This window comes from Rhinopithecus roxellana, chromosome 11, assembly GCF_007565055.1.
Source record: "Rhinopithecus roxellana isolate Shanxi Qingling chromosome 11, ASM756505v1, whole genome shotgun sequence".
Lineage (NCBI taxonomy): Eukaryota > Metazoa > Chordata > Mammalia > Primates > Cercopithecidae > Rhinopithecus > Rhinopithecus roxellana.
The window spans coordinates 22892593-22912241 of NC_044559.1; the positions used below are offsets into that span (position 1 = coordinate 22892593).

At 49.8% G+C, this 19649-nt stretch overlaps 1 protein-coding gene across 2 annotated transcripts in view; it reads right to left on the minus strand.

The window, feature by feature from the left end:
- Positions 1 to 19649, minus strand: part of SUFU (SUFU negative regulator of hedgehog signaling) — a 133723-nt gene that overhangs the window by 16461 nt on the left and 97613 nt on the right. For both annotated transcript variants that reach the window (XM_010356175.2, XM_010356174.2), the window contains exons 8-9: positions 18137 to 18248; positions 1626 to 1760 (exon numbers count right to left, since the gene is read on the minus strand). In XM_010356175.2, coding sequence (XP_010354477.1) covers positions 1626 to 1760; positions 18137 to 18248 — 247 coding nt within the window. The remainder of the gene's footprint in view (positions 1 to 1625; positions 1761 to 18136; positions 18249 to 19649) is intronic.

Consider the following 19649-nt stretch of genomic DNA (forward strand, 5'->3'; position numbering starts at 1 on the left):
GCAGAGATTCAAGCTTGTCTCCCTTAGGAAAACTGAGGCCAGAGAGGCAAGGTAGCAATTGCTGAGGTCACGCCCAGAGGTAAGAGGGGGTCACATCCCTCCTTGGGGGACGGAGGTGAGGTAGTGTCTAGACAAGTTTCCCTGAGACGATGGGATAGTGCCTCCACAGTGGGACACTTCAGTGTCCAGGGCAGAATCTTCCACCTGCTCCTGGGCTTTCCCATAACATTTAAGTGGCTGGCCCAAAGGCCACAGCACATCTTTAAAAAAAAGCAAGCAAGCAAGCTGAAGCCAAGTGGGGTCACTCAGGGAGCCACAAAAGTTACTGTTAATCCCTAGTCTGGAAATACACCTGGGGGAGGGGCAGGCAGGGGCAGCTAATGGGCAGAGCCGCCCATCAGCAAAGGAAGTGGAACCTGCCCCATGCCTTCTCAGGCTGCCTCCAGTTAACCCTTCACCAGTTGAAAGGCCCTGGGCTTTGGCCAGAGAAGTGGCTAGGGAGGATGTGGTGGTGGGATGGCGGTAGACCCCGCCAGGTCCTGTTCATTCTGGCCACTTGCTGTCTGTCCGCTGCCCAGGGTGGCTGGCCAAGGCCGGTTACCCTTCAAACTCACTCCCAGGTGCTGGGGACAGTGGGGAGGGTCCCAACTGTGCCATTTCTTCCTCCCTGTCACTGTTCTGTGAGTTTAGAGTTACTCTTGGTGCCTCTGCTGCTCAAAGTGTGGGTGGAGCCCCAGGGCTGTGGGGTAGCCAGCTGTAGCAGATGCAGCCGTGCAGCAGCCCTGAGCACAGAGCTGAGTTCTGGCCATTGGACTGGGCTTTTGGCACTGTGGAGAGAAGCAGAAGGGACACAGCTGGGCTTCCTGGTCCCTCAAGGAGTTTGCTGGGCTGGCCACTAGTTTTTAGAACTGAGTGTTTTGCATGAGAAAAGCAGCAAGCAGGAGAAAATAGAGCCCAACCCACCCAACCCCGCCCTGACAAACCAGTGCTACTGGGAACCCTGCCATCCTGCCTTGGGCTTGTGGGTGGCTGGGGGCACCTGAGACTCCCTGGGTCACAGAGTCTTCCTAAGGGGAACAGGGCTGAGGAACACTTCTCTGGATAAAGGAGAGTTCTTTAGCAACTATTCCCTGTGGATTCTGACTCCAGAACTTGCGAATGAGGAAGGTCTGTCAAGCAAGCAATCAGAGACCAATGGGGCTCTCTGGCCACAATGCTGGGCCCATTGGGGACTGTGCTCTCTGGGCTTGATGCGAGATGCAGACAAGAGAGCCCTTCTCTAGGAAGGATGGCAGACTTCTCACCACCTAGGCCAGCCAGAGGGTTGGGCAAGGAGAACACCCCATGGCCCAGTGACGTGGGGACGACTGGTTGGTTCACAGTCCCCAGGCTCCTAAACAGGCCCCAAGTGGAGTAGCTCTCCTCCCTCCCTGAGCCCCAGCCTGCTTAGGTGTGTAGGCTGCTGACAGGTGCCTCACCCTCACCAGGGAGACAGGCCTGGTGGCTCCTTGGAGGCCCTGGAGGACGCCTGCTGGGGGAGGGGGCTGGGGAGGCTCTGAAGTGCCCCCTGGAGGCTGAGCTGGGTGCTGTGGGATAAACTGTGTGGTAGGGCTGTCTTCACTCACCTTAGGCAGAGAGGAATGAGGGCTCCGGACTCCTGGTTGAATTTCAGATGTACGCTCTCGAGCTGCCGCGTGCGAATCAGCTCATGGGGAATGATGGCTGTGGAGCTGTCACTTTCTAGGCTGTCTTTGCGGCTCCTGTGAAGCAAGCACAGGAAAAGGTTCAGCCCAAGGTGAAAAGCTCAGGGAGGAGCAAGATGGGAGTCTCCAGCTGGGCTCCTGAGTAATAAAGACAATAATGGTGACTGATGATAATGATGGTGACAGCCACCATTCTGTATATGCCTGGCGAGCACCAGCCACTGCATCAAGCACTTCTCACTGACTGGCTACTCCTCACAATGCCCCCAAGAAATGGCTGCCACCATTCTCTCTTTTTTTTAAAGAGAAGGAACTGGGGATCAGGGAGGCTAAGTAATTTGCACAGGTTGCACAGCCAGGGAGTGGGCAGAGTTGAGATCCGGTCTCAGGTAGGTCTGGCTCTATAAAGCCTGCATCTTTGGCCAACATTCTATTTTTTTTGAGATGGTGTCTTGCTCTGTTATCCAGGCTGGAGCGCAGTGGCGCAATCTCGGCTCATTGCAACCTCCGCCTCCTGGGTTCAAGCAATTCCCCTGCCTTAGCTGGGATCATAGGCATCCGCCACCATGCCCGGCTAATTTTTGTTTTTTTAGTGGAGATGGGGTTTCACCATGTTGGCCAGGCTGGTCTCGAACTCCTGACCTCAGGTGATCCGCCCGTCTTGGCCTCCCAAAGTGCTGGGATTATAGGTGTGAGCCACTGCATCCAGCCTTTTTTTTTTTGAGATGGAGTCTCACTGTGTCACCCAGGCTGGAGTGCAGTGGCACGATCTTGGCTCACAGTAACCTCTGCCTCCCAGGTTCAAGCTATTCTCCTGCCACAGTTTCCCAAGTAGCTGGGATTACAGGGACCTGCCATCATGTCCGGCTAATTTTTTTGTATTTTTAGTAGAAACAGGGTTTCACCACGCTGGCAAGGCTGGTTTCGAACTCCTGACCTCAGGTGATCCGCCCGCCTCAGCCTCCCAAAGTGCTGGGATTACAGGCGTGAGCCACTGTGCCCGGCCCCAACATTCTGTATTAAAGTATATGGCACAGTGCCTTGTCTTTTCCTGTGATCAGCAGGAGCTTCTGGGAGCCCTTCCTCTCCTGCCCTGGAGCCTCCGAGCCCTAACTCTGAGCACCATGAGATGCGCAGCTCCAAGAGTTTCTGTCCAGCTGACCCTGAAGGCTCTGAGGATGCACATTCTGCCAACAGCCAGGAGCTGCAGGGACATTCACACCCTTCATCTAACCAGAGGGTGATACAATCTGTACTGCTGAGTACAAGCTGGGCTCTTAGGAGTCGGACCAGTGGGATTGGTTGGAAAGCAGAACTGGGCTCCCGCCCTGCTGGGCTTTAAGGCCCCAGGAGCCTGTACCAGATTCCTCCTGACTGTGGCCTTGGCATGGTGAGCTGTCACTGCTGCCCCACACTCCCTCCTGCTTGCTTCCCACCAACAGTGAGGCCCACGGCTGGGTCACAGGGTCCCTTTGCATTCTAAGATTTGCTCTTTCAAATTCAGCTGCCCCCACTGACAACCTCTCAAATCTGCCTCAGCCAGAAATAAGAGTTACCCACTGATTCCATTCAAAAGGCCGGATCCTGGTTTGGGCTGTGAATCTCAGAACAATTCCCCAAGTGTCCATCAAAAACTGGGTGAGAAGCTCTAGTTATTTATCATTCAAGTGGCAGGCAGAAGCCACCCAGGATGACAGCTGGACAGCCACTGAGAGGCAGGCCCAACCTCCTTACACGCTGCGGGGCTAGGTGCTGAGGCCTGCAGCCAGGGTGGCACCCTGACAGGCGGGGCACTTCCCCAGGGGAAGGTATAGGGTCCACAGGCAAAAGACAGATGACGGCCCTGCAGCGGCAGTGGGTTAGACATGCCCCTGAGGTCACGGGCCGTGCCTGCCTGCTGGCCTTGTCTTTGTAAGGACTTACCCCCGGATCTGACTGTTCCTTCACAAAGCGGTCCCTCCCTCTGCCTTCCTAAAGCCAGCTCTAAAACTGCCTTTTCCCCTGGCTTCACCCTTGCACAAGATCTGTGAAGGAGACAAAATGCTATGGCCAAGAGGGTCACAGTATTCAGGACTGGAAGGAAACTCTGAGGTTGTTTAATCTACCTCTTTCCTTTACAAAAGAGAGCGGGTGACGCGTCCCTGCTCACCGTGCGTCAGACTTCTGATCGAAGCCTCAGACTTCCGACCAACTCTCTTTCCCTTCCACCAGGGCCACTGCACCTCCCTTCCTTCAGAGGGAGGCAGCAGCGACAGGTGAGGACTCAGTGGAGACACAGGGTGCCCTCAGGGCCCAAACAAGAGCAGAACTCAGGAAGCAGTGTTTCCTGAGCCATGTTTCCTGAGCCCTTACTCTGTGCCAACCCTCAGCTAAGGCCATAGGTTCACTTGCTGATTCCTCCCAGCAAGCACGAGGTAGGCTGCGCTGTCAAGCCTTCTTTCACAGTGGAGGTAACTGAGGCTCACAGAGGTGAGGTGACAAGCCGAAGGGCTCAGAGTGAGTTTAAGCAAAAGAACCAGGGGGTGACTCTCACAATCACTCCCCTGTGCCATCTCTTACCACCGGTTCCTGTCTCCAAACACACTACCGTCCTCCTGAAAGGGGCTGAGGCCTAGCTTGTCCAGGCGGGGCCTGCTAGAGGATCCCAGCCTCTATGGTGCAGGCAAAAATGCTGATGAATAGCAATGGGAGGTGGGGTGGGGGCTTGCAGAAAAGAATCAACAGCATACAGGGCTACAGACGTCTCAAGCTGGAGGGAAAAATAAATTGTTGAAAGTCAGCTAAAGTCACCTTGGTAACTGCCACAACACCCTCACCCAGAACCAGGACATCAAACCCAACTGCAAACAGCTTTAAAGAAATGGAAAAGAACTTAATCATCTGAAGAATTAATGTGACAAGTGCCCACATTTACACCTCCCACCAACCTTCAATCATTTGAAACCATACTTTAATCTTTTAAGAGAAAAAAAAATTGCAAAATGCTAGATCTGCAGTCCTGGAGCTTGGGTATTTCCGGCATGCTGCTTTGATGGAAACGCGGCTGCTACACACAACACACACACACAAGAACGCAACACACACACGCGCACACACATACACACACACACACACACACAAGAACTCAGCTTTTTGCTGATTTGTTTCTTCTGGACATTGATGCAGAAGCATGAATTATTTGTGTGGGTTGGGTTAGGTATTAAATCTGCAGCCGACACAGGTTTGCAATGTTTTGCATGGTTGTCAGCTTCATCTTAGTCATAAAAAAATGAGTAGTGTGCTCGGCAGCATGGCCTAGTTTTTCAGCTGGGCTGTTTTCTCCCTGAGTTCCCAGTGGAGGGGAAGGCATGGCTTTGGGGGCTGGAAGGGAGAGGGGCTCACAGGGAGGCACAGCTCATACCCGCTGGTGACTGCCAGGGGCACAGGGCCAAGGCTGTGCTCCAGGAGGCAGAGTGGCTAACAGCTTAAGTTCTGGGTTCCAGTTATGTCACATTGGGCTTAACTTCTCTCTGAGCTTTGGTATCCTCTTAACAAGAATAAATAACAATAGGTCATTATGAATAAATGGGATGACTCAGATGAAGCATCTAATAGTGGCTGGGATGTAGTAGGTGCTCATAATACATCTGACAAGTGTATTAATGTGTTGACGTTAGCTGGCTGCCTCTAAAAGTCTATCTGCTCCTCCTGTAAAAATGTCAATGGCTTAACGAAAACTTGTTTGCCTTTATCCTGGGCCCAGAATCCAACTGCCTCTGGCCAGGCCAGTTCCCTGCTAAACAAAGGTTCTTGCCCAGAGCTTGGGAGAGAGTACTTCTGAGATGGGGCTTGAAAGGGCTCCTGACTCCTTGAGTGGACCCTGCAGGCTTTGGTCAACCACTGGTGCTCTGGAAAGGCCCAACTACAGTCCGAAAAACCACTGAGGCCTTTGCTCTACTGAGGGAGGTGATGCCAGGGCTCTCTTCCTTCTACAGAGCACAAACTGCCTTCCTGCAATTCTCAAACCACTGTTCTTCAAGTTGCCCAAAGCGAGCTGAATCCATCTTCCCGTAACAGCCTTTCCAACCCCTGAGGCTGCTCTCACTTCTCACCAAGTTTCTTTTTCTACTATCTGTGGCCCTAACTTTTAACTAGATTCTTGATAAGATTCTGAAATTCTCCATCCATTCAAGTCACCTCCCCTGGGCTCATTCTAACCTGTCAAAGTTTGAGTGTCCCAGCCAGAAGTGAAGTGTCATGTGTGGCAATAAACATAGTATGTGACCTCACCAGTGCAGATCTGCAGATCACAGAGGGACTATGATCTCTCTTGTTTGGGACATTTTATTTCTATTGAAACTGTCATTGAATTATCTATTATTTGTAACCTCCCCATACTACCAACTCACACTGCATTCCTTCTGTCAATGAAATCTTCCTCGGGCTTTCTCCCATGGGCTGCCCTGGGACCCATTCTCCCCCATCTAGTACGTCCCCCGTCTAGTATGTCCCCCAACTAGTATGTCCGGCTGATTACATGGAGCTAGGCGCAGAAGAACTCTGCACTATCTGGCTAGTGTTCTGGCAGTTCGGGTATTTCTGAAACCTGACTCTGGCATTCTTCATATTGGCATTCCTTCCTGACTTCAGATCACTGACAAAACTGATAAATTTGTCATCGATGTTCTCATCCCAGGCTTTGATTAAAAAGTAAACAGGAAAGGGCTAGGCAGACAGGCTGATGGACTGACATCATTACTCTTTGGGTATGCCCATCCAACCAGTTATAAATCAACCCAACCTTCCCATCACCACAGTCCTCGCCCTCCTGGATGTTCTCCGGACATTTCTGTCTTGCCTATAATGCTGTCAGAATGTTCTCAAAACGTCTTGCTAAACCCTACCTATATATGGTCTGCAGCACTTCCTTTGCTTGGGCAGGTAAGCATTTCTTTTTTCTTTCTTTCTTTTTTTTTTTTTGAGACAGAGTCTCGCTGTGACGCCCAGGCTGGAGTGCAATGGTGCGATCTCGGCTCACTGCAACCTCTGCCTCCCAGGTTCAAGCAATTCTCCTGCCTCAACCTCCCAAGCAGCTAGGATTACAGGCGCCCACCACCACACCCTGCTAATTTTTGTATTTTTAGTAGAGACAGGGTTTCACCATATTGGCCAGGCTGGTCTCGAACTCCTGACCTCAAGTGATCCGCCTGCCTCGGCCTCCCAAAGTGCTGGGATTACAGGTGTGAGCCACCATACACCCAGCCGGGTAAGCATTTCTTTTTAGGCAATGACAATGTTGAGTCTACTTAGGGGTCTTCGGAAAAAATTAAAAATAAATAAATAAAAAGCCAATGAGGATGGTCTGGCAAGCCTGGCTCTTTCTGACTCTCAGGACTCGCTCTTTCCCTTGGAGTGTTCACAGCCTACTTGCTGAATAATCTAGTTCAGAATTTTCGCTGAGAGTGACACCACGCTCACTAGTCTAGAGAGTGCAAGATGCTTTTTGCATCTTGCAACTTCTGAGTACTTCCAGTCTGCCAACACCTCTCTCCCATTCCCTCAAAGATTGCTGACACCAGCTTCATGACTCCTGCCTGCCAATTCTCCTGGTGTTCTGGAGGCACAATACAAGTGAGCCAGGAGAGCTGAAATAATAGATTCAACTCTCTTGTCAATGCCTGTGGGACCCTTCCTGATCTGATAACCATTTGTTTCAATATGGAACCATAACAGAACTTAAGTAAATTTTGCTTTCTCTCTGCCACTGATAAACGATACTCTGTCCAAACAATTAGGTCTAGGTTTTCTTCTTCTTACTCCAAAGAGAAGTACAAAAATAAAGTCCTTTTTGCTGCTCATTGCACTTTTTTTGCAAGACTCAGTTCTTGAGTTTCAGCTTTTCTTGACCCTGTTCTTTAAAGTCTATGCTGACATAACATCTCTCTCCTTCCAGCATTTGTTCAAATTCTTCCAAATTGAGTTGTGTGAAGTATTCTCTACAGACCTATGCTGGTCCCTGGAGGTATTGGACCTCTTTTTGGTTCTCAGGGGACTATTCACAATAATAAGAGACATCTTTTATTGAGCACAGACTATGGTGCTGGGTCCCATGCTAAATCCTTTGTATAGTTTGCTTCCTTTCATTTCCATCACAACTCTATAAAGAGGCATTATTTTCCCCATTTTACAGATAAAGACACTGAAACTCAGAGACTTAAATAACTATCCCAAGATCAAACAGTGAGTAAAGAGCTGAGACAAAACCCCAGTTCTCCTTGATACCAGCAAAAAAGTAATTATAATATTTCTCCTTAAGAAACTCCCATCTCTTTTGAGTGGTCTTTTCTTCCAGGGTTTCAGGACTATGAAGACACATCTATCTTTTCCTTGAATTCTGAAAAGAACTGCCTTCCTGGAAGACAGGGAAGGACTTCCCAAAGGGTATTTGATGGAATATTAAGAGAAGCCTCTAGAAAAACAGGTATGGCAAAGGGTAGATGGAATATGCCCCATCTCAGATCAGAGATTTACAAAATGTTGGCATTTTGGACTCTGAGGAGGACGATAGAGGGAAAATATACTGGTTTCATTTTGTGTAAACCAGCATTTTCCAACTGTAGCCAGAGAACCCTCTTTTCACTGAACACCCAAGAAAATCCCCTAAAATGTTGCGGGGACCTCCTCTGGGGACTACTGGCCCAGGGTTTTCCCTCGTGAACTCTGCCTGCCCAAGCTGCTTTCTCACAGGGCTCACACTCCCTGCTGGTCAGAATTGGGTCCCCAGCCGAGTTCCCACGGATTATCTTCTGTGCCCCTGAGACAGACGCTTTCCAGGGGGCTGTCAGATGATTCTCCACGGCTCACCCTCAACTCTCAGCCTGAGGCTAGGGAAGCTGAAGTTCCCCTGGGCTTGCCTTGCCACTAACTGTGTGCTTTTTACCTGGCATACATCATCCTTTCTTTTCATAGGGCAGAGTAAACTATAACAGCTCATACAATACCTTTTTCTTTTTTCTTTTTTTTTTTTAGACGGAGTCTCGCTCTATCGCCCAGGCTGGAGTACAATGACCGGATCTCAGCTCACTGCAAGCTCCGCCTCCCAGGTTCACGCCATTCTCCTGCCTCAGCCTCCCGAGTAGCTGGGACTACAGGCGCCCGCCACCTCGCCGGGCTAGTTTTTTGTATTTTTTAGTAGAGATGGGGTTTCACCGTGTTAGCCAGGATGGTCTTGATCTCCTGACCTCGTGATCTACCCGTCTCGGCCTCCCAAAGTGCTGGGATTAGAGGCTTGAGCCACCGCACCTGGCCTCTTTTTTCTTTTTTAGCGTTTAAAGGGTCAAAGGATTTCATGAGGGTCGTTACAATAGTCACTGTCTTCCTATGCTCCCCTCCTCAGACAACTGTCACCTCTGTAGATGATTCTTTCGTATTTCCTTAATTTTTTTGTTTTTAGACAGAGTCTCGCTCTGTTGCCCAGGCTGGAGTGCAATGGCGCCATCTTGGCTCACTGCAACCTCCACCTCCTGGGTTCAAGCGATTCTCCCGCCTCAGCCTCCCAAATAGCTGGGATTACAGGCACCCACCATCATGCCTGGCTAATTTTTTGTATTTTTGTAGAGATGGGGTTTTACCATGTTGGCCAGGCTGGTCTTGAACTCCTGACCTTAGGTGATCCACCCACCTCAGCCTCCCATCCTTGATATTTTAAATATACTTTAATTCCCGGTGTTTCCTTTTCTCTTTCTTTTCTTTTTTTTTTGTTTGAGACGGAGTCTTGCTCTGTCGCCCAGGCTGGAGTACAGTGGCGAGATCTTGGCTCATGCAACCTCCACCTCCTGGGTTTAAGCGATTCTCCTGCCTCAGCCTCCTGAGTAGCTGGGATTACAGGCGCAGGACCGTGCCCAGCTAATTTTTGTATTTTAGTAGAGACGGGGTTTCACCATGTTGGCCAGGCTGGTCTCAAACTCCTGACCTCAAGTGATCTGCAAGCCTCGGCCTCTCAAAGTGCTGGGATTACAGGCATGAGTCACTGCACCCGGCCTGGTATTTCCTTTTCAGGCTTTACCTACTGACTCCCCACCATGGAAGATGAGCTTTTAGCTCTCTTCCATGCACCTTCCCACTTTTCCAGGATAACTGCACCGTCAGTTTGTGTGGACTGGTATTAAGTGTTTAAATTATGTCAATGCTGTTTACAGCTGAGCCATGTATTATATTAATACACTTTTCCTTTTTGTCATAATTTTCTATTTTCCTTGGATTTAATACCTCTTTTAGTTTTCTATGTGCTTATCACCAATTAAATCAGAATTACTATTACTGGCTGGGTATGGTGGCTCACGCCCATAATCCTAGCACTTTGGGAGGCCGGGTGGGAAAATCACCTGAGCTCAGGAGTTGAAGGCCAGCCTGGGCAACGCAGTAAAACCCCATCTCTACCAAAAGTACAAAAAATTAACTGGGCATGGTGGCGTGTGCCTGTGGTCCCAGCTACTCAGGAGGCTGAGGAGGGAAGATCGCTTGAACTCAGGAGGCAGAGGTTGAGATCACACTACTGCATGCCAGCCAAGGTGACAGAGTCAGACCCCATCTCAAAAAAAAAAAAAAAAAAATTACTCTTACCAATGGTCCACACATCTTCCTCCCAAGCCATTCAAATACACCAAGTATTTATCAATTTTATTTTCTTGGAGACATTTCTCCAGAGGATCCTTCCAACCTGCTCCCACCTGAGTTGGCTGCCTTCCATTCCTGCTATACTGTTGTCATCTGGGATCATTCTCCCTTTCACCCTGGATTCTCCTTGCCTCTTTCTCATGTTGGATCCATTTCCTACCCCCATATGTCTTTCTCATTTATTCGGATGGAGTGTATCCTCTAGCTGATTTCACTTTATTTTTTAGTATGCCTCTCTCAGCTAAATGGTCTCTCCTGAACTGCCACCTTCAGGGGTTTCCAGGCAAACTAAAATACCACCTTTCCTCCGTGCACTGGCATACAGGTGTCAAAGACCCTGTTTCCGGTTACGTTTTCTGGTGAACTGGCATGTATCCCTCCACCTTTATCCTCTTTTACAGGCAATACTCAGTGAAGAGGCTCAGATCTAGAGTCACACCACCCAAGGTTCAAATCCTGGCTGACACTTAATCCCTGCAGTCTGATGCTAGATAAGTTCTATAACCTGGTTAAGTCTCAGTGTTCTAAGTCACAAGACAGGAACAAGGGCATTCCACAACACAAGGCCTGGCACAAGTTGATGTACAATAAAAACTGCCCACTCAGCCACGAGGACCAGCCCAGGATTCCTTCTATATTGAGAGCACCACACCAAGGGGTGGTTTATGGGATGGTTTAGAGGTGCAGTTGATCTAAATTGACCTATTTCGTCTTTACCACCTGTCTATACAACGCATTCTATATTTGTATTTCTCACTGCATAAGGTGACTTTTTTTTTTTTTTTTTTTTTTTTTTTTTTGAGACGGAGTCTCACTCTGTCGCCCGGGCTGGAGTGCAATGGCCGGATCTCCGCTCACTGCAAGCTCCGCCTCCCGGGTTTGCGCCATTCTCCCACCTCAGCCTCCCGAGTAGCTGGGACTACAGGCGCCCGCCACCTCGCCCGGCTAGTTTTTGTATTTTTAGTAGAGACGGGGTTTCACTGTGTTAGCCAGGATGGTCTCGATCTCCTGACCTCGTGATCCGCCCGTCTCGGCCTCCCAAAGTGCTGGGATTACAGGCTTGAGCCACCACGCCCGGCCAAGGTGACTTTTTATAGATCCTAATAAACCCTCTCCTTCCAGTGTCAAGGTAGATTCCGGATTTCTAGTACTGTACAGTTGATAGTACATGCCCTGATCACCCTACCTACACATTAACAGACCAACAGAGTCTCAACCATGCTTCCCCTCCACCCTGGTCTCTCTGAATGGAAAAGTCTTAATTTTTCCACATTCACCTAAAGGGTATTGGTCCCATTCAGTCAGTGGCAGCAGGGGTGGAAAGGAGAGGAGCTGAACTATTGAGACTCCTTTTAGCCACAATCCCAGTCCTGTGAGTCATGACGTCTGCAGTGGCCACACGACTTGGAGCCTTCTCCTTGGGGACGCCCAGGAACAGGAACCAGGGCATCAAGCTTGGCAACTATTCACAAGTGAAGTGGATTTGGCCTGCTGAGCCCAGCCCAACCTCTAGCTTTTGCCCCTTGCCTGGGAGATTCTTCCTTTTGCTTTCTGATTGCTGACGAAAGCTCTGAACTTTCCAGAGAAAGAACCACCTGCAGGTCTCCCTTTAAGGCAGGACTGGAAAAGGGTGTGGGTGTGGGATGGAGGGAGAGGGGACCAGCTCACCTCTAAAGTTCTTGTTAAGCACAAGGCTGTATAACCTGGTTATTCTGACAAATTTTCTCATAAGGACAATACAGGAGTAAAAGACCATAAAAGGTGAATAGTAAACACCAATAACCAAATGATAAAATGCAGTATTTTCTTTTTTTGTTTTGAGACAGGGTCTTAGGACGGAGTGCAGTGGTGTGATCATGGTTCACTGCAGCCTCAACCTCCCAGGTCCAGGTGATCCTCCCACCTCAGCCTCCTGAGTAGCTGGGACTACAGGCACGTGCCACCACACCTGGCTAATTTTTTGTATTTTTTGTAGAGATGGGGTTTCGCCATGTTGCCCAGGCTGGTCTCGAACTCCTGGACTCAAGACATCTTTCTGCCTCAGCCTCCCAGAGTGCTGGGATTACAGGTATGAGCCACCACACTCAGTTTAAAAATGCAATATTTGGCAGGGCACAGTGGCTCATGCCTGTAATTCCAGCACTTTGGGAGGCCGAGGCGGGCGGATCACGAGGTCAGGAGTTCGAGACCAGCGTGACCAACATGGTGAAAATCCATCTGTACTAAAAATACAAAAATTAGCTGGGCATGGTGGTGTGTGCTTATAATCCCAGCTACTCAGGAGGCTGAGGCAGGAGAATCGCTCGAACATGGAAGGCAGGGGTTGCAGTAAGCTGAGATTGTGCCATTGCACTCCAGTCTAAGCGACAGAGTGAGATTTTGCCTCGTCTCAAAAAAAAAAAAAAAAGGGGGGGGGGCCGCAATATTTTCATTGGGAATATCCCAAAGGTAAAATCTGATCATGAAATGGTGCAACAGAGTATGGTTAAAGAAGTCAGGGTGAGTAAAATCTGCATCAAGGTTAGGGGATTTCCTAGTCAACTATTAACTCCTCTGGGCATGAGGGGCAGCCATCCCCAGCCCTGCCCTCTGACTTGGGTGGGAGATTAGTACCCCTACTCTCCTGAATGAGCTTGCTTTAGCCAGAACCCCAGCTTTCATTTTTCTGAAACACTGAGTCATTTCCTTTCTCTAGCTCTTACCTTTGAGCCTTCCTTTTCCCCTCCCTGGAGAAGTGACTCACTGCTGAAGTGTTGGGTGACACCGAGGATCAAGGATGGGTGATAAAAATACTCCTGATTGTGCAACTCGAGGGAGGGGGATGCAGCGTTTGGACTGAGAATTCAAGCACCAGCGAGGAATTCTGAAGTTGGGGTGTTAACAATGGCCGTGGCTTCATCTCTTTGGGGAAGTGGAGCAAAGAACGGAGTTAAAACAGAAATTTACCCATGCCAGACTTGCTGTGGAGCCCCTTGCTCTGCCCTTTCAAATGTGTATTTCTGAGAAAGTCCAGTAAAGGTACTTGGCATGACAACATGGATTACAGTGAGGGAGGCAAAAAGGAGCCTGCTGTCCAGGAAGCAGGGAGCAGAGAGGCCTAGGCTGTTCCTCTCATCAGCCCTGCAGAGTCTGGCTGGGGCCCTAAGAGAAGGGCTGTTTCTTTCTGGGCTTTCTTTCCAGTGCAAACAACTGTACTTCCCCAGCGTGGGAGTGTGAGGGAAGCAAACGTGACAGAGAGGGCTCCAGGCTGGCCACTGCGCTGACAGGAGAGACCCCTTGAAGCAGGGTTACCCAATACTGCCCTTCGTGCGAGCGGCACCAGCCACAGCCCAGCTGTTTCCCCCAGATGGAAACTCACCTTCCTTCACCCCAATTCACTGGTAGGTTGGATGCAAACGAGATATTTTCTTCTTCTAATTAATCTTCATGGACCTCATAGGCTGAGCAAAACAAAACACAATTTTCTCGAAAGGATGACTCCCTGACCAGGTTACAAGGTATTCAAGATGGGAATTAGAGGCAGCAAAGTCACCCCAATCAAAAGCCAAACAGACAGGTGCAGAGACACTCATAAGAGTAGGGAGAAATCTATGTATATGTGTGTGTGTGTATGTTGGGGAGGTGCTGCAAACGAGAATGTTACACCAGAGGAATTCGTGGTACAGAATCTTAATTGTCCAGGAAATTAAGGCAAAAAAAATTTTTTTAAAGGTCTTAAAAGTTGCTGGTGTGATTCTAGAAGACTGAGAATCTCAGCAGTGATGGTGAGTTCGCTTTTTAGAGGTGCCTCAACTACAAAGTGCTTCTCCCACAGTCAGGAACTTTCCCCCTCTAACATAAGTGTGCACACATGCATGTGCCCTGTCGCCCTCTGGGAGGGCACAACTCAGAGTGCTCCCTAAGGGTCCCCAGCCTCAGGTGGTAAGTCATTTGCTGAGGGAGGAGGTGGTCCTAGAATACTGATGCAGGTTCCCAGCATCTGAGCAACAGTTTAGAGAAATACAGGCCAGGTATGGTGGCTCATGCCTGTAGTCTCAGCATTTTGGGAGGCCAAGGTGGGAAGAGGATCACTTGAGGCCAGGAGCTCAAGGCTGCAGTGAGCTATGATCTTGCCACCACATTCCAGCCTGTGTGACAGAAGGAGATCCTGTGTCAAAAAAAAAAAAAGACAGAAAGACAAGAAAACCTCTACACACAATTCACCTGACCGCACTGTGCACTGTAGAGAGACCAGACTCTCTAGTTCACGTCTGACCAGGTGGCCTCAGAGAGGATGCCCAGGAACTTTTCCCTCCTCAAATCCCTACAGATGTTGGCAGGCACAGTCTTTAAGCCAGGCTGTCCTCATGCGGCACAAAGGAGCTGCTTCCCATCCTTCCCAAACTCACCCGAGCAGGCAGTGGGAAGGGAGGCGCCAGCAAGCTGAAGGAGGCTTTTCTCAACTGATCATCTTGGGAAAAGCCAGATACAAATTTCATGGCTGGAATGCAAGGGTTGTGAAATGCTGAAGAAGCCCTAGAGAGGGCCAAGGACTCTCCTTCTGGGAAGGCAGTGGGAGGAGGGCTGGCAACGAAGAGTAGGAGAGGAGCAGGTTACCCAGGGGGCCTGCCTTTCTGGAAAGGAAGAAATAGACCCTCAAAATGGAAAGAAATCCCCTTGCCCTGAGGTGGTAGAGGGGCCAGAGATAGGGTTGTTTTAGTTTCTGTACATGAAGAAAATAAGGCCTTGTGTCACAAAATAATTTTGGTATAAATGAGCCAATTATGACATAGCTTGTTATTTCTGGGATTTGGAATCACCGAGGCTCATGGCATCTCCTAGGAGTTATTTAACTCCCCTACAGTTTAGTTAAATAAGCCCAGTAGGCTTCTAACATGAGGCTTTGGCTTTGTCCTTGGTGCCATGTGAGAGGTCCCGATTCATGCTGTAACTAGTTAGATGAATTCTACCAGTAAAGGTCATTATTTTCTCGGAAACACAGTCTGATGTGTCCCTCATGGGGTCCCTGAGAATAGGGTAAGGAAGATTACATCCATTTTAATGGCTGATAGATGGCTGTAAGTAAGCTCAACCCCTTTCTAACCTTGGACAAGATACTTATTAGCCTCTCTGTACCTCATCCATTAAAGGGGGATACGTAAGATTATCGACCACAGGATGGCTATGAGGATGAGATAAATGAATGGCAGCAGATAGTAGCTGGCACATTACCTAGCACAGAATAAGCACTAATAACGTTTTAGCTGCTGCTGAAGTGTGAAAAGAGCAAGTGCTTGATGCCCCCAAGTAGGCCAGCACCCAGCTGCTAATGCCCAGGCTTGATCAGCTGCTCTGAGCCTCTGATCTAGCTCTGTATCTTCCTCAGACCACAGACAAACCCAGGAAGACCCATGCATAAGAGTTTCCTGGCCCAGAAGTCCTGACTAAGGGGAAATCAGACCAGCAGACAAAATATGGCCCACGCTAGCTGCCCCCGCACAGGGAGAGGAGCAAACACTGGTGCCAGCACATTTTGGGTCAGCTTTCTCAGTTGCAATCCATGCGGTGTATCTGAAATGGGGTCAGGTCCCAGAGTGGGCAGCACAGATATTAACATCAAGCTCACTGAACTGAACTGAGTCCATCATCATCGATCCTGAGATAACAGGAAGCTTGAGTCTGACAGGCTTGAGGAGTGTGTTGGAGAATGTTCTTGGCAAAGGAGGAAGAGAAACCATTTCTCAACCAATTGCTAACAAATTGGTAACCAGCATTGACAGCCTCAGAGGAAACATTCTAATTCCCTCAGACTGCAGATCCTGGTGCTTCAGAGACCTGACTGGGCACTAAACCTTCAGGAAGGGGAGACAAACCCGGCACCTCAAATCTATTCCCACCCATCTCTCTGTATCTCAGCCAACTCAAGCCAAAGGGTAGAAGCTGCAACCTCTCTGCCTTATGTCTACAGAGAGCCCCTGGACCAGAACCAATACCCTACTGCCCAGTTAGGGTGTGGGCTGAGTCTGGGCTTATGTGTATATCTAGGAGCCCAGAGTCTTGTGCCCCCTTGCAATGTCCAGGGGTGCAGTAACTGGAAGTGCCCCCAAGCCAGAGAGTGAGATCTCAGGCCTGTTCCAGATACACAAGATGGGCAAGAAGGTTGTATCTCTGCAGGAGCTTGTGCCCTTCTGCCTAGAAACCCCAGGCTTCCAGAGGCAGAGAGCCATCTGGACTGAGACTATCTCCATGTTATAGGCCTTCCAGTACCTCTGGCCTCCCAACAGTGCCAAGGAGGCCCAAAGCGAGAAGCCAAGCTCAGGGAATGGGAAGGAGTGTAGACCTGGGACAGGGTCCAGACTCACAGGTAGAGAGCTTCCATATGTCGTATGACCTGGTGTGACCATCTGCTGCTGCCAGGGGATGATCAGGATGCCTCAAGCAAGCTACTTCAGGGCAGCTGGCTGGAGAAACCCACAGGCCGGAGTTAAAAGCTGCTGTGAGGTGGCGGTAGAGGCTTTTCCAGGCTTTTGCCAAAGAGCTCAACTCTCAGCATAGCCCTGTTCCCAGAGTAACTCTAGTCCAGTCAGGTCCCAGGAGGCAGCCTGAACTTGAACCAGCCAGGCCTCCCCTGTGCTATATCCTCTTGAGTTCCTTCCCCTGCTTATTAAAATTCTAAGGCACCCTGAAGGTCGATGCCATGTTCTTCCTCCTCCAAGATGCCCTCCCTAACCACCCCAGATCCTGTGGACCTGTCTTTTCTGTAGTGCACTGAAGTGTTACTATTTCTGGGAACCATGATCAGCAACTAGAGCTAGAATCCAGAGAAGCAGCCATTTCCAACAAATCACATCGACAGCCAGACGCACACCATTAAAAGGTAATTGTTTCACTCATGTTCTCCCAAAGGAAGAGCCTGTGCACCCAAGATGGCCCCCTGGGCCCGAGCTTATCAGACAGCAAATGTGTAATAAAGACTTCACAGAAGAAGGCCAGATCACCCTGGTCTTGCAGGATGACTGACCTCCCTTTCAGCCCAAGGCACAGCAATTTCCTCCCTGGCAGGCAAGGGAGGCTTTGGGCTGCCAGCCCCCTAGTATCTCCTGCCAGCAGCTATTCCCTAGAGCTGCCCTGGGACTAAGGGCAGAGGAGGGTGCCCAGTTCCAGCCCTGCCCATCACTCATCCCCTCTATCAGAGGAAGAGAGGTCGGCAGGAAGCGGATCTGACCTCTGGGGTGGCCACAGTCTCTCCTGAGGGCTACAGGGGCCCCTGGACAGGCAGCAGAGGCCTGCAAAAGACTTCCTTTCCCTTCCCTGGGCCCCAGGGAAGACAGGCAGGAAGAAGGGCCTCAGCCACAGGCATCCAGTATGGGGCTGGCCAGAGAGGGAGGCCCCCAGGGTTGCAGCTATCAGCCGGAGACCAGGCTCCAGGAAGGAAGGAAGGGCAACTCTGGCCGAGACCGAGATAAGGAGGGAACCGTGCTCAGCACAATGGGCTCCCACAAGGCTGGGAGGCCCCAAGTCAGATTTCGCCCCAACCTGGCCTTCTGTCTGTTCACACGGCTCATGTAAATATTTACTGATGTTTATATTCACGGTCTGCTGGGTCCCCTCTGAGGCCCTCTCCTATGACCCACAGATAGATCTGTGTGCCCCAGACTATGCCTGCCCTTAAGCCTAGAGATCCCGGGCCCATCCATCAAGGGCTATGTGCATTGTTCTCTCTCATGCAATCCACAGGGTCAGGCCCTTCAGGACAAAATCATCCTCTTGTTCCAGTCCATGGACACTGGGGAACTTACGGGGCCCGGTCGTGGGCGAGGCCATTCTGCCGCTGAGGGTTGATTGGTGGAAGGACAGGTTTGCTGTTGATCTCGAGTCCTCTCCTCAAGGTCTCCCGGATCTGCTCTGTGTCTGCAACGACACCACTAAGTTGCCCGGTGGCCCAGTGGGCTCCCAGCAACTCTCACCCTGCTCTTAAAACCTGGCTCAGCAGAGGTGCTAAGAAAAACTACCACACTGGCCAGTCCTGAGCCCACTCTAGGCATCCAGATGTGAGCGCTGAGTGAGTACAGATTGCGAGGGGACAACCGTGCTCTTAAGAAGCTCTAGGTTGGAAGAGTGCCATTCTTGTAGAAGCCAGGGGCAGCCTCTAGAGTTCAGAAGAGCACTCTCCACCATCGTTTTCCTTCCTGTGTCACAGGCCCGAGGTTTACCCTTAATATGGCTCCACACAGTGACTGATTACTGGGGATTCTGCCCACTGAAATGGATGTGAGTGAAGGCTGCAAGTGCCCTGCCATGAATGGGCAGATGCCTCTCACACACCTTTCTGGGTTCTGGGTGATCAACTAGCATCTGGTCTTGCCACCCCTTCCCCTTGCATTCAAGTCAGTGAGACGAGATCATCCCTCCACCTTGGTCTATCCCAGGAAACTCTGCCTCTCCATGGAGAGGCAAGGGCCAGGAAGTGAAAGAGTTCCCTTGGTGGGATTATTTCTTTGTAAGGTGCTTTGCTGGTCTTTGGGATGAAGCTTACTAGTCTGGCCCCCTGTACTGAGATTTGGATCCAAATTTATCTCTGCAAACTGTAAACAGATACAAAAAAGCAAATTAAGGTTAGTTGCTCAAAGAGTGACCTTAGAGTGGAAAGGAGATGATTACTAACTTTTCTAACGATCTGACTTGTTACAGTAGGATGGATTACTTTTATAATTTTAAAAATAGCCATCAATGACTGAAATTTTAGACAAGACTATGACTTCCTCCTTAAATCACCTCTTTTGTCAAAAGCAACAAATGATTCCAATAACTGTATACCCTGTCTTTGAGCCTCCAACAGACTTGGTATGCCATTAGAACAAACAGGAAGGAAAGAAAGGGCTCGGCTGGGTAAGGTGGCTCACATCTGTAATCCCAGCACTTTGGGAGGCTGACGAGGGTGGATTGTTTTGAGCTCAGGAGTTTAAGACCAGCTTGGGCAACATGGCGAAGCCCTGACTACAAAAAATACAAAAGTTAGCTGGGCATTGGTGGCTCATGCCTGTAGTCCCAGCTACTTGGGATGCTGAGGCTGGAGAATCACTTCAGTCTGGGAAGCGAAGGTTGCAGTGAGCCAAGATCAAGCCACTGTACTCCAGCCTGGGCAACAGAGACCCCTGTTTCAAAGAAAAAAAAAAAAGGGCTCAAATATTTGCACTAGGGGTTTAAGTTTGTCCTTTACAGAACGAACAAAAACCTTTTATAAGTGTTATCGTATATGTAAGGATTTTATTCAGGGCTGTAGACATCTTATTCTTCAAAAAAAGAAAAGAT